Below are 14,876 nucleotides of genomic sequence, written 5' to 3'. Positions count from 1 at the left end.
TCTCGACCTCCCGAGTGCTGGAATTATAGGTGTGCACCACCACTGCCTGGCCTCCCTTTTTCACTCTTACGTGTGTGCAGAAGCCTTGTGCATCCTACTCCAACTTCCTGTCTGCTCTTGGTGCAGAAAGACATGTGTCCAAACTTCAGAGAATGATAGGACCCCCCCTTGCCTCACTTGGCGTGCGCTGCACCCTTGTACACCCTTGTTGTACACATTCCCTTAGTTACCCACCATGAACTCCCTCCAACTCCCGTGTGTCTCTCCTCATACTCGGGTACACTCCCAATTGCACCTGGAGGCTTTGTGCCTGCACTCATCCCCCCAAACCTGTGTTACACATTCCCCCTCGTGCTTGCAATGTGTCACTCGAACACACACAGGTGTTCTTCCTCCACGCTGCCTACACTCTGAATCACGCATGGACATGCACACAGGCACAGATGCAAGTTGAGGTTCCCTGGGCATTCAACATATGTTACCATGCACATGGGCAGGCACACAATGTATGCTGGAATTCTCTGGTGCTAGAAGGATGTTGCCCCTGCTGTCAGCCCCAGTAGGCACACGCTGCCCTGTACAATGACGTCTGCATTCCTTTCCTGAGTCCACTTAGCAGGCCAGACTGTCTGCTGGATCATTCTTTTCTCAATAGCATTGGAATTGGAATGGTTACCCCACCTCGCCTCACAGGCTGCAAGGACCAAGACACACTGAGGCAGGTCGTGGGAAGGAGGGAAAGTGATGTGACAGACCTGTGGTCCTGAGACTGTCATCTCAAGGCAGTGCCCTGAAGACTTACCAGTTGGGGGACTAGTGGACGCCAACTCCCAGTTTCTCTGGAAGTGTGATGACTGCATCTATGACTACATCTTCAGGTCTTGCCCAGAGAACATTATTGGAGCATCATCGACATATCATTACAGCCAGGTGGTGGTGGTGCATGCCTTTAGTCCCAACATTCAGGAGACAGAGGCAGGTGGATCTCTGGGAGTTCAAAACCAGCCTGGTCTACAAAGTGAGTTCCAGGACAGCTAGGGTTGTTACACAGAGAAACCTGTCTTGAAAAAAACCAACCAACCAACCAACCAACCAACCAACCAACCAACCAACCAACCAGAAAAACGTACCACTACATGGAACTCTATTTGGCTGTATGGTCCTTGGCATGGGACATGACAGGATGGAGAAATGAAACACTGCCTATCACCCCAGGCCCAACAACCCGTTGTCTGCTTCTGGGCCAAGGTGCATTAAAAACCTTGGGTTCCTCCTTCCTGGCCATCTTCTCATGTCTGTTGCTCTGGTAACCAGCAGTGCAACACACTCATGGGGGCTATACCTGGCTGTAGACAGAGTCCAGCCACCCTGGCTGGCTTCAGCGCATTTGGTTCTGCCCACTCTACATTGGACATAACCCCTGAGGCCAGCTGTTGGTGGAGGAGGAGCTGGGGAGCACCAGTAGCTTTTCCTTCCTCAATGGGATAGTCAGCCACTGAAGGTCCTGGAGCCCTATAATCCCAGTACCTGAAGGGCCTAGATCCTCTAATCCAAGTGCTTGTGAGGCCGAGGCAGGAGGATTGCTATTGTTCAAGGCTAGCTTGGGCTACATAGTGAGATTTAGGCCAGCCTGAGGTATAATGTGAGACTCTGCTGTCTCAAACATAAATAGATAGATGAGCTCCTGGGTGTTGTATCTTAGAGAGGGAAATTGGGGAAAGTTCCAGAACATGGAGGAGTATGGCCTATATGATCAGAGGACTGAGGCTTATCCCTTCTGACATCTGAACCTTGCAAGAATGAGAGAATGGAAAGGGGGCGGGAATAGAATGCAAGGGGCAAGAGTTCTCCAGTGGGGAAGACCGTACCATCCCAGGGGACATTTGGCAGTGTCAGAAGGGCTGCCACAGCAGGGAGGGGTGTAGGTTGTTACTGGCATGTAGTAGATGGAGGCCAGGGATGCTGCCCCCCCCCACGCCGTGTGTGTATGTGTGTGTGTTAGAAGTGTTAAATCTCTTACCAGTCACATGACAGTCCCCCACAAATGAAAAGCCACCTGACCCCACTGAGAAAGATTACTCTAGAATATAGGACGGACCAATGAGCAGAATCTCCACCGACAGCTGCCCATAGTGACGGCAGAGTATGCCCCCCAGGAGTGGGAAGGAGAACAAGATTCAGAGCAAAAGAATGGAGGTATTCTTGAACCACCAAGATGTCGTGGTCCTCGTCCAGGGGACAAACTCCCCTGGCTAGTGATGAGTGCGGACTTCCTGCCTTTCCAGAGGGCGAGGAGGAAAGGCTAAGGGTGTGTGGGTTGAACTTTGCTGCAAAGTTCTGCCAGGTACCTCTTGGGCTCTTCCCTTTTGGTGCAACTTATGCCCGATCCCTCTCTTTCTCAGTCTAGGCCCAGCAAGGCAGAGCCAGTGTCCTGTCTTTTTTTTCTTAGCACCCCCATTATTGTGCAGGCTGTTGGCAGTGCCCCGTTCTCAAATGGCTGGTTTATTTGTGTTCTCCCCTCCCCACAGCACTCAACTTCCTTTCCTGAGCACCCCAAATGTGCCCAGCCCTATTAGGGACAGAATAGACAAAGGTGTATTTCTGGGGCTCCTTCCACTTCTCACCGCTCATAGTGTTACAATGAAAGTTCTTCTGAGCAAAAAGGGAGGAGCTGGGTCTCTCTGCTGTTGCCATGGTTGCTACAAGGACACAGGCTTGGGCTGCAAGCAGCAAACCTCTCAGGAGAAAGGCCATATCCCAAGGGAAGTGGAACTGAGTGTTGGAATCAAGGGCACCTTATGGACATCCTTTAAGCCATTGGATCTAGCTTGTGGGTTCTCAGTGTTGCTTTATTTATTTTTTATTTTATGTTCATGGGTGTTTTGCCTACATGTATGTCTGTGTGAGGCTGCTGGGTTCCCTGGAGTTATAGACAGGTGTGAGTTGCCACGAGGGTGCTGGGAATTGAACCTCGTTCCTCTGGAAAAGCAGCCAGTGTTCTTAACCTCTGAGCCGTCTCTCCAGCCTCTCCCAGGGTTGCTTTAAATTTGGATTCAGTCACTGATGAGGACAAATCTCTTGGTTATTAGCGTGGTGCTTTCTGGGGTCAGGAGCTGGTCTGTTCCTCTCCTTCCCCCTCTTTCCAAAGTAGGCTGACCTTTCACAACACAGGTGTGCTGGGTCAACATTTCTGTGCCTGTCAACAGGACAGATTCCTTCAGGTCAGCGGCTCTCACTGCAGAACAAAGCTGCATGCTTTTGGTGAAGAGGAGGCTGAGATAAGGGCTTGTAGAGAGAGTGACCAACCCTGGGATCAGAGGTAGTTACTGACTTCAGGAAGACACTGTCCAGCCACCTCAAAGGGGCCTACTCTGCTGTGGGACTTGATCTATGTGGCCTCCCTCGGCCTGTTTCCCCATCTGTCTCCTGTGTGTGTGAGGTTCAGGTGAGGTCAACTCTTTCGAACGACAGGGTCTATGTCGGCATGAGATTGCTTTTGCTTCCCCTGGGTTTGGGCTCAGAGGGAGAGGAGGCTGGAGTGGAAGATGAGCCGAAGGTTAGAAGAGGAGGGGAGGGCGGAGGTTGGAGACAGCATCTCACATACTCTAAGGTGAGGGGTGGATCACGGACGCTTTTGTTGAAGACTGAAAAAGTCCTACTACTGACTAGGAAGCAGTCGTCAGTGGCCTACCCTGCGCATGCTTATTATACCAGCTGGGGGACGGGGGTTGTTCTCATGCCCACTTCAGAGAGAGGAGGTCAGGGAAAGTGCTCAGACTTAGCAGGAAACCCGGTGCAGTAGGGATTTCAACTGAAATTTTCTTTTGAGACTATGTCACATAGCCCAGGTAGGACTTGAACTTCCGGCCTCTTGATCTTCTACCTCTAAGTGCTGTTTCTAGTCTTCTTTTAGGAAAGTCACGACTAGAGACTGAAGGACGTCTGGAAATGCACCCGGGTCGTGCATGAGGAGCTGCAATGAGACTGGGTCTGTCTGCTCGCAAGGCTGCTCTGCAATTGGGCGTCTTGGTAATCTACCGTCTCCAGGGCCAGGTTCCGGTAGCCCGCTGGAGACACAAAACCGCTTCGCGCCAGACACAGAGCCTAGCAAGATTTACAGGGAAAGGCTGCCACCTGGTGGCCAAAGGGCAAGCGGTACCCTCTGGGAGGAGACCAAGGCTTGGGAAAGGGGGGCTTTGGAGAATAGATGGCATAGGGTGGAGGAGGGTGAGGGGTTGTACAGTCCTGTTTTTGAAGAGCGGCCCCGCAGAGTGTCAGTGGAGTGCGGGTGGGACGGAACAGGGCTGCCTGCCTAGCTGTCTCAGGACTCGGCATGGGGCCTGGATGTGCGCGCGCGTGCGGCGGGGGGGGGGGGTTGGGGGGGGTGGGGAGGTGGGCAGAGCAGAACCGCATAGTTGCTCCCTCTCTCCCCCTCCTGTCGTCCCCCCCCCCCCCCCCGTAGTGTAGTGTCATTTTGCCCGAGGGCTGGAGGAGGTGAAGCACCTGGAGCAAGGCCTTGGCCAGATTCCTGCTTTAATTCAATCCAATCAGAGACTGTGACCAACCCCAAGAAGTTACAGACTCTTCCTCCCTTGAGCAGGCTGGGGGCCCCAGGAGGCCCTGCCTCTCCAGCCCTTTCGACCCTCTTCTTTCTCTCTTCTGATAGTACCCCTCCGCTCTCATTTCTACGCACTGATAAGAACACTACACACACACACCTCACAACCGTGAACAAAGACGGTTACGCTCCCCTGGCTGAGTCCCAGGCTTGTCCTTTCGGCCCGCAGGTGGGGAGGGGCTCATCTCAGGCCACGCCCCTCCTGCCTGAAATTGCTTTCAGGAGCAGCCAGCAAGTGAAGACGCCCGGGGACCTCAACACCTGGCTCCTAATTTAGCTCACTTTCTAGGAGAGGTCCTGATTGAATGGGCTTGCGGCTTCTGCGGAGAAGGCTCCATCTCGATCTCTAGTGATGGGGTGAAACTCAGTAGGGCCTTTGCGCTTGACAAGCAAGACTCCATCTCTAAGTTACATTACCCTTATTCACCAGGCAACACCCCCCCCCCCCCCGCCCGCCCGCCCCGCTCCCCTGCAGCCTTCTCACCTCCTCATGGTCTGCACATGAACTCTGGCTCTGCTTAGCACCAGACCATTCCCTGGCCCTTCTTGCCTGCTGGTGTCCAGCTTAGACGTTCATGGAAACAGCAGGGTCTTCTCCTTGCTTCCTGTTCTAGTTTATCAGCCGGCACCAGCTCTGACCTCACTGTGTGAGCCTCACACTGACCGGCTGGAGAGGGTTCTGAGCAGGTTTTGGTCGCCTTTGCTTGCACTGCCCACTTTTGACAGTGCCAGGGACGGACTGTGCCTGGTGACTAGAAATGTTGATACAGGGATGAATGCTCTAAGGGAGGTCCCACTCAGACAGCCAGACTTCATGTTGCCGAGACCCTCAACCTTCAAACGTCACTCCTTCTGACAATCCCTTAAGGCCATGAACAAGGGTGGGGTGTTGAAGGCGCTTGCTGGAGTTCCGTGAACCAGAGAGGGTGGGTGGGAACCAACTCTTGACAAAGTGACGTCACTGTCACCTAGCTGCCTGATGAGAAACCCCCCTCCCAATGATCTCTTAAAAACAAACAAATAAACAAAGCAACAACAAACCAAACCTGTGCTTGGAACAAAAGTTTAAACATGACAGAAAGCAGGTAATATTAAGCCCTTATCATGTCTCGTTTAATTATCACCTGGCTTACCCTGAGACACAGCACACTACTGTATAAGTGAAACGGGCTTTCTGAGGAGATGTTATTTTGTGTTGAGTTTATCTTTTTAAGTAACCAATCGTTTTTTTTTGTTCAATTGTTATGTGTAACTTCTAGTTTCCACAATTTTAAGTTTTAATTTTGTGTGGATGGGCGTTTTGCCCATGTCTGTGGGCACAGTGTGCATGCAGTCCCAGCAGAGGCCAGAAGAGGGCAACGCAACCCCTGGAATTAGAATTACAGCCTGTTGTGAGTTGCCATGTAGATGCTAGGAATTGAACCTGGGTTCTCTGGAAGAGCTGTCAGTGTTCTCTAACCACTGAGCCATCCTTCCAGGCCTCGCTCACACTTTTTTTGTTGTTGTTGTTTTTAAATGATATAGTCTCACCATGTAGCCCTGGTTGACCTGGAACTTGCTATATAGAGCAGGCTGGACTTGAGCTCAGAGATTTGCCTGCCTCTGCTTCTGGAATGCTGGGATTAAGGGTGTGTTACCTTCCAGCATTTTTGTTTCTTTTTGCATGCTGGGGACGGAGCCCAGGCCCCATTCCCCCCATTCAGTGGGTAGCGGAGTCAGAACTGGTTCCCAGACGTCGGCCAGTGGTGGCGCACGCCTTCAACCCCAGCACTCAGGAGGCAGAGGCAGGTGCATCTCTGTGAGTTCGAGGTCAGTCTGGTCTACACAGCGAGTTCCAGGACAGCCAGGAGTGTTACACAGAGAAACCCTGTCTCGAAAAACAAAAAGAAAACAGACAAACACACAAAGAGAACTGGTTCTCGGGCGTGCTGTTAGAGTGCACATTCTTAAAGAATTCTTTCGAGAACTCTCCACCTGTCGTTGTCCTAGCTAGAGGAGAGCTGAGGGGTTCTTCAGCCAAAGCTGTTTTCCTGCTATAGTTGATCTCTGTGGGGTACCATGTGGGGTTGGATCGGCTGGGATAGAACAGGGACATTCCAAAGATCGCGAACCCCAAAGAGGAGATGCTCTCCTGCGTGTCAAATCCTTCTCTCATGTGCTGACCAGAAGTCCTCAAGAGGCTGCAGGTGCACAGAAGTCTTGGACTGAATGAGTGTCCTCTGGCCCCTTGCCTGGGGCCAACTCCCTGAATTGCTTTCTCGGGTACAGCTACCTGGTGAGACATCACCCTGTCTCATCCCACTGAATGTCCTACCACCGGCACGAAGGCTGTGATCGTGTCTCCAGGTCCCAAAGCCCGCAGAAGGAGCCATCTCGATCTGCCTCTGCCTGAGGATGACAGCCCCATCTCCGTATATTCCCCATCTGTGGAATCAGGTCACTTGCACAGAGAGGGGTGCTCCTGGGGCCATGGTCCTTTTCGGGCTTGCCTTCTTAATCACAGCCTGTTCTGCCGGTAGCTCCTGAGGTCTGGTTTAAGCCAGGCTAACTGAAGTCAGGCCAACCCCGCCTCCCTTTTTTTCTGTTTGTGGAGCCCTCTTGACAACTGCCTGGATGACCCGCAAGGCAGAGGGCTGCAGATCTCAGGAGGGTCTCAGGGAGACAGGCCCATCAGTCAGATTTCCAGGAGCTTTGAGTCTGGTTTCTCCACATACCAGATAGAAACTGTCCAGTCGCATTTTCCCACCCAGCAAAGTGGATGACTCGGGAGATCAGTCTTGAATTCTGCCTGCTCGGCGTACCTCCAGAGTCTCCTCTGGAGTGGTGTGTTGCCTCTGCCTTAGGTTGACGGTGCCCTCAGCCTTCTCCTCCCTTGTGAGACTACATCAGCTGCTTCTCCCTGTGCTGTCCGCCATCTCCACGGCATTGGCTTATGCCACTGAAATGAATGTCTTCCTGTTGTTACCGAACTTTCTGTTCCTGCCGTTGCTTCTCCGTCTTCTTTTTCAGCGCTGACACATCCTGCCATTTTCATGTCGAGAGCCATTCTTGGTCTACTGTCTCTCCCCATTCGTCTGCCTGGAAGTTTTATGGGGTGTGAGCTCCTGGTTGTATCTACTTCTCTTCTGCACCCCAACCCTCAGCCTGGCCACTGTGATGAGTTCTCTATAAGATGCTGTCCAGTGAATGGAAAGACTGCATGGCAGAGCCCTCGGGATTGAGAACGGCAACTCAGGAAGCACAGGTTCATGCTGGCTGTTGGTGCTATTTTAACTGTAGAAGTGGTATGAAATAAAAGTAAATTAAAACCCAAAAGGGCTCTTGTCACTTGATTTGCCCAAAGTGTTTAAGTCTGGGGGCAAGTTGATCTAGCTGGGAAGAATATGTGAGCACACAAACAGTGTGCAAGCTTCCAAAGGGAGTGAGTGTGGTCACCCTGGGTTTTCTGCTATTGATTTTCTTAGCTAGAAAGTGGTGACAGAAGCCGGGCGGTGGTGGTGCATGCCTTTAGTCTCAGCACTCAGGAGGCAGTGGCAGGCGGATCTCAAGGCCAGTCTGGTCTACAGAGTGAGTTCCAGGACACAACCAGGATTATTACACAGAGAAACCCTGTCTCAACACACACACACACACACACACACACACACACACACACAATCACAAAGTTGTGACAGAAAGGGATCCAAGTGTCCCAGGAGGCCTTGAGGCAGGCCTGAAAGTTCTCATGGCCACATATATCCTGACCACTACAAGGATCTGCAGATACAGGTAGAGAAGTCTCAGAGCCACCAGAGCACTTTGGGGGTGCACACTAAGATAGTCCAGAGCTGGGTGAGAGGCCACACATCTGTCATTCCAGCACTTGTGTGGTGGAGGTAGGAGAACCAGACGTTCAAAGTCAACACTGACTACAACATAGCAAGTTTGAGGTGAGTTTAGATTACATGGGACCCTGCCTCAGTGTCCCCTATCCCTCACCATAAAACAAGACACAAACACAAACGGAAGGATCCCTTCCTCCCAAGTAAAACCCCACCCAAACCACAATAAAACAAAAGGTTTTCCCATGTGGTCAAGTCCCTCATCCAAACACCTCACATCTAAAGTTGTTGAACACAGATCCAAGGCCACAGCTAGAGGATTCCTAACTATGAAACTCTGGTGCAGGCACCACATTATTAAAAAAAAAAAACAAACCATGTTGCCAGGTGTGATGGCACATTCCTTTAATCCCAGCATTTGGGGGGAAAGGCAGGCAGAGCTTGGCAAGTCTGAGCGTGATCTCCATAGTGAGTTCCTCCAGGACAGCTGGGGCTGGGTAGGAGCCTCTGTCCTAAAGCAAAACAAGAGGCTAAACACTGTATAGAGGTGGTCCGGCTCTGTGTATAGTGTATATGAACCATAAGTGAATTTCATCTTTTTCTAAAATCTGAAAAAAGGAAGAAAGTAAGGAAGGAAGGAAGGAAGAAAGGAAGGAAGAAAGGAAGAAAGAAAAGAAATTCCAAACCCTTAGCTTTCTAGGTTCCAAGCTTTTGGGATAAGAGCTCCTGGATCCGGACAAGCTTAGGCATTGAGAATCCATCCCAGCTGCCCCCGTTCCTCCGGCCTCTACCGCAGTATAAAACATTTCCACAGAAGACCAGTGTCCACAGGAGTTTTAGAGACTTTATTTATGTATAAACAATTTAAACACTTTGCCATAAATTATCTTTGCCTGTCCCTAGTCTTTGCTTAGCAGCAAATTAAAATTAATATAAAAACTCGATGAACAATTCATACATGTATATTACAAAAAAGTTCCTGTACCAAAGTTCTTATTAGACTTTTTTTTGTGTGTTTTTTTTTTAACCTTTTAAAATTTTTTTTTTGTTTTTATTTTATTTACGTTTTTATTTTCTCTCCTCGTGGTGACTGTCATGTGATTGTCTCAGTTTCTGGACCAAACAAACACACTAATAGTTGAAAGTCTGAAACAGTGATTGCGCCTGGCGGCGTCATGTATGTACAGGGCGATCGGAAGTGGTACCGTTAGCAACAGAGTCACACATGTCGCACCTCTACCGCAACTGATACCCACGAACTACGGAATCTAAACAGACTACACCCTGTAACTGCAGATTACTGTCCACAATGGAAATCTCCAAAGACAAAAAGAGTATGAGATTTATGTGTAGTGAGTATAGCCACCATTTTGAATTACATTTTACACTCTGCCCTCAAATAAATTAGCTCAGGCCCGACTACATAGAGACCTGAGAGTTAAGTGCCGGACGGAAATTGTTTCGCTTTGACTGCCGATATTAATTTCTTTTCTTTCTCTCTCTCTTTTTTTTTCTTGCGTTTTTCTTTTTCTTTAAAAAGTATTTCCAGTGCTCGCTCCTCCACTTTTGTGCCCCCCCTCCCCAGGCGCTACACACAAATCACCCCCAAAGTCGTGTGGTTTTTTTTTTTTTTTAAATGCACCTGTATTTGCTTAAACGAAAACGTCGGAAGTGTTTGTCCAACCATCAGTCTGAGTCGTCCTCAGCTGGTCTGGCGACGGCGGCCCTTGTGAATGTCTCTGTGTTGCTCACGTGTGAATGAGTGAGGTATTAGGATGTGAGGCCTTCTCGTCTTCATTTCTTCGTTGGTACGGTCGGTGTGTTTCGTCTTTGTTGGTCTGTTTGCTTGTCTTGTTTGCTGTTTTCGGTTCCTTTCCTTTTGGCTGTTCTGCGTCTCTTTTCTGCGTTAGACCCGGAACAAGTGGGTCGTATTTGAGGGGAACTTGAAACATTTTGTGTGTTTGTTCATTCGTTCATCCTTTCGCTTTGTTTTCCTCAGAATTTGTGGCTGAGTTCTAGTCTACTTCAGGATGAGGGACTTTGCGCTTGGACAGTAGCATTGGAACTCAAAAAATGTGAGCTTTCTTGCCACTTGGGATCCTAAAGCAGCCTGGCCTCAGTGCCCCTGTTAGGTCTTCGTCTCCTTAGGAGAGGAGGTCACAGTTGCTCCTGCTGAGCCACCCAGAGAAGAGGTGGCAGCAGATTATTTTGTTACCTCTTTCCCATCTCATTCTGTCTTAAGAACTGGATGTTGCTGCTACTGTCTGCCAGCTCTGGGTACTGTTCCACCGGAAGCACGTAATAGCCCTCATAACCTTGCACCCGTCCTGTGCTTAGGAGTTGCTGCTTCTCGCCCTCCGTCCACAGGCGGCTGCCCTCTCTCCCGTCCCTGGCTTTCTGCTGCTCCTTGGCCCAGGCAGTGCCCAGTGCCCTCTGTCTCGCTTGGTCCAGGACTCGGGCCTTCTCTTCGTCCAGCGTGTCAGGGGTGAGGCCGTAGCGGATGCTGAGCAGCAGTGTGGAGTACTGGAACTCAATGTTGGTGAACCTTCGAGTCCTGCCATTCACCAGCAGCGTGGGCTGTGACACGGTCACATTCACCCCGCTCTCCAGCACCTTGCGCCCAATGGTGGTGCCCAGCGTGACCAGGTCACCATCCGCTGCCCCGATCTTCACAAAGTAGTGCGTGTCCTTGCCCTCGATGCTGTAGTGCATCTTGTCCAAGTAGTAGGCGTTGTTCAACACAGACGCCACCTTGCGGCTATCCTCGCTGGCGATGCTGGATACACCTGTGGTCACCCGCCCTTCTTTGATGGCAAACATGATGCCTTTGCCGATGATGGGCGTGGTGGTAGCAAACCAGTGGCCTGCTTTCTCTCGGATGCTGGCATGGAGCTTTTTGGAGATGACCTGTCCTTCTAGAGCCAGGAAGGCCTGGTTATGCCTCTCTGTGGTCTGCTGGACACCCGTAATGAGCTGTGGGTGCAAGACAAAAGGGAAAGGTCAGAAGGTAGCCTAGGCAGTGAGTGAAGCAAGAACTGGAGAGACGAGTGATGAACACTCCTCTGCCAGGATTGATAGACTGTCCTAAAACATACCAATACATCCCTACCTTTGGTAACTAGGGCAGTCTGGCTGGTTCCCAGTCCCCTAAGGCGGGGCTCTGACCATCTTGCCACCATGGCACTCAATAAAACATGGCGAAGGAGGTCCTCCACCTTGCCCAAGTCTGTACCCAGGTTGTGCACCCCAACTGTGGGAGCCAAGAGATATTTTGTGCTTGTGGTGCTGCAGATGCCTGGTACCTTTAGACCCAGGGATATCCTGATGTGGGGATCAGGTATCTGAGTGGCTGGCAGCCTTGATGCTGTAACTTGCCCTGCTCCAAAACTAGTGACTTGGGGATTCACTACCTCTACTCCAAGTGAGAGCAGCCACAGATGGCTATCTGGGACTGACTGCCCTGTTAGTAAAGCCATTCTCAGGCCACCAAGCCGAGGCTGTATTCCAGCCAGGTACTCTAGGTGATTTGTGTGCATATTCATATCCGAGGGCTTGAGGCTAAGAGACCCAGGCTGTGAGGGCCAGAGGGAATACCCCTCCTTCCCACGTGGAGTCCACTGCTTTGGATCTCAGCCCTAGTTCTGCAGAGGAATGAAATCGCCATTATCTCCTTGGCCTTGAGTTCTCCCCTCACAAATGACAACTTGTCTCAATTGGTGGTTGGGGGACAGGCTGGAATAATGGAAGAGGCTGTGTTTGGGAGGTAGCGGCACTTATATAAATGAGAGAAATGATGGCCATTCATCCACTGAGTGGTCCCCGAGGGGCAGGATGGAGAGGAGGCTGTTCTCAATTACCCAGCAGCTCCTCCTTGCCTCTCTATAGTCACACAATCTGGATGACTATTCAGAGCAGCTGAGACCTTCCAGACTTCCACAGAGCAGAGCCCCCATCTCTGTATCGGGGGTCAGCTCAATGCAGCTCCCACGCTGCCCATCTGCTAGTGGCTGAGGTCTCAGCTGCACCCAAATTGAAACTGACCACCCTTCGGCCATCAAAGAGAGACCCAGGCACAAATTATGTTCTAAAAACTCAATCTGTATGCATTTGGGCCATAACACGCTGAGGTTTTATGTAGGGCATAAAAATGTTCTTTAATGGGACAGAAACTGCAAACCACAATTTTATTGCCTCCCATAAAAGCTGAAAGGGTTATGATCTTACAGCAGTGCAGATGGCAGGGTGCCACTGGATTTCTCTGGGCTATTGTTAATCAAGAAGTGACCGGAGGGTAGATACTGAATAGATAATGATACCACAATTAAGGTAATCATTGCGGTTGGGAAGAAATATGGGCCACACTAGAAAGGATGGCAGTGGCGTTCTCTTGGCCTGGGAAGTCTCTGCGCTTTCATTGCTTTTATACCCAGCCTCGGTGTCCCCTTCCCAGCAGGCCCCCATCTCCCACGTGGCGCTGTCTACGACAGGGAACGAAGACAGTTGTTGGGATTCTCGTCAAGAGTCTTCTGCCGATCTTGTCACTTACCTGTCCATTTTCACTTGCTTGACTCTCTGACAATTCATAGGGTGGAGGCACAAAATACATTTTGGCTCTTGGGAATCCGGGAATGATGTTGCTGAGCTGAAATCCGAACATTACAAGCCAGCTTTTCACATCTGCAGCAGAAGCAAACACAAAGACTTCTGAAACCACGGGTGTGGGAGGGAGGCCGCAGTGGAGAACAAAATAAAGTGGGTGGTTGAGTGTGAGATCTAAGAGAAGAGGGTGACAACACCTCTCCGCTAGTTCTGGGAACAGGGACCAGAGATTTTTAAAGAAACATTTTATCTACTTTTGTCCTATGTGTATTAGTGTTCTGCTTAATGCATAGCACCCACAGAGGCCAGAGGAGGGCATCAGATCCCCTGGAACTGGAGTTTTAGATGGTTGTGAGCCACCACATGGGGAACAAACCTGAGTCCTCTGCAAGGACAGCAAGTGCACTTAACTTCTAAGCCATCTCTCCAGCCCAGCTCAGAGATTCCTTATGTGCATCCAAAGAAGATGTCCCTCCATGTGTGGCCGTTGATAATCACCATGTCGTGATTACACAGGCCAATTGTAGAATGGACAGATCTGACTTCAAGTCCCCTTGCTGTGTGACCTTGGCTAGGTCTTTTTGTCCCTCTGTTAACCTCGGGTCCTTCAGTTTTGAATTAGGACAATCATTGTTCTTAACTCATTGGTTTGACGTGAAGACCAGAGGATGAAACAGATACAAAAAACTCACAACAGAGAGTCCATGGGCAACTCAAGTAAGATGAGTTTCATTTGAAGCAGAGCACACGAACTATATTTTAAAAGACTTATTATTTATGTACTTTATGTTTATGGGTGTTTTGTCTCGTGTACGAACACACACCAGAGGGGATCGAATCCCATGGGTGGTTGTGTGTCACCATGTGGGTGCTGGGGATTGAACTCAGGACCTCTGGAAGAGCAGCCAGTGCTCTTAACCCCTGAGCCATCTCTCCAGCCCCTCCTATACACTTTTACAGGCCAGGTGGTGTGAAGCTGGAGGCACCGACCAATCAGGGGGACGGGCGCTGACTGTCATCCAGGGCTGGGTCTCTGCACTGAGACTGGCTCACTAGGGAACGTCTTCAGAGCGGGACATGATGATCAGACTCTCAGTCCCCGAGGCCATTTCTCTAGACCTATCCTTCAAAGGGAGCTCAAGAGATGAGCCCTAGTGCAGGTGTACATCCCAGCCACTGCATTTGGGCTGTTGTCACGTGTCTCATGGAGAGTTCTGGTTTTCTGAGTAAGACAGCTTCCCTTCAGGTCTCCTGACCTCCCTCCACCACGATCCAGAGAGCCCTATACTCATCCTCCACTGCATTTCCGTGTTCATCAGAACCATTAGGAGCCCAGAAGGACAGAGCTCCTTGTGCTCCTCATTTCTATTTACAAAGGTACCCTGAGATCTGACCTCACATCCTGGGCTTGCCTCTTTCCTGGTACCCTGAGATCCAGCCTCACATTCTGAGCTTGCCTCTTTTCTGGTACCCTGAGATCTGACCTCACATCCTGGGCTTGCCTCTTTCCTGGTACCCTGAGATCCAGCCTCACATTCTGAGCTTGCCTCTTTTCTGGTACCCTGAGATCTGACCTCACATCCTGGGCTTGCCTCTTTCCTGGTACCCTGAGATCTGACCTCACATCCTGGGCTTGCCTCTTTCCTGCTCCCTTTCCACCTCCCCTAAGTTCTGAAATATTCCACGGGACCCTCGGAGTTCAAACCTGCCTTTAGGAAAGCTTGCTATGTCTTCAGATTTTTTAATAGCTCTTTTCTCTTCTTGCCACAATTCAAACTATCTCTTCCCACAGAGCATGAGTCTCCTGCCCTTTCCTATAGCCTCTGGATCACGGCTGA

At 50.5% G+C, this 14,876-nt stretch overlaps 1 protein-coding gene across 4 annotated transcripts in view; it reads right to left on the bottom strand.

The window, feature by feature from the left end:
* Positions 1-9,263: 9,263 nt before the first annotated feature.
* Positions 9,264-14,876, bottom strand: part of Tenm2 (teneurin transmembrane protein 2) — a 1,241,175-nt gene continuing 1,235,562 nt past the window's right edge. For all 4 annotated transcript variants that reach the window (XM_085694277.2, XM_085694278.2, XM_085694281.2 and 1 more), the window contains 2 exons: positions 12,986-13,116; positions 9,264-11,412 (listed from right to left, as the gene is read on the bottom strand). In XM_085694277.2, coding sequence (XP_085550403.1) covers positions 10,651-11,412; positions 12,986-13,116 — 893 coding nt within the window. In that variant the 3' untranslated portion in view covers positions 9,264-10,650. The remainder of the gene's footprint in view (positions 11,413-12,985; positions 13,117-14,876) is intronic.

The sequence above is a fragment of the Myodes glareolus genome, chromosome 9, assembly GCF_982192425.1.
Source record: "Myodes glareolus chromosome 9, mMyoGla1.1, whole genome shotgun sequence".
Lineage (NCBI taxonomy): Eukaryota > Metazoa > Chordata > Mammalia > Rodentia > Cricetidae > Myodes > Myodes glareolus.
The sequence above is the reverse complement of the archived record's forward strand: the minus strand, read 5'-3'. Positions and strand labels throughout refer to the sequence as shown.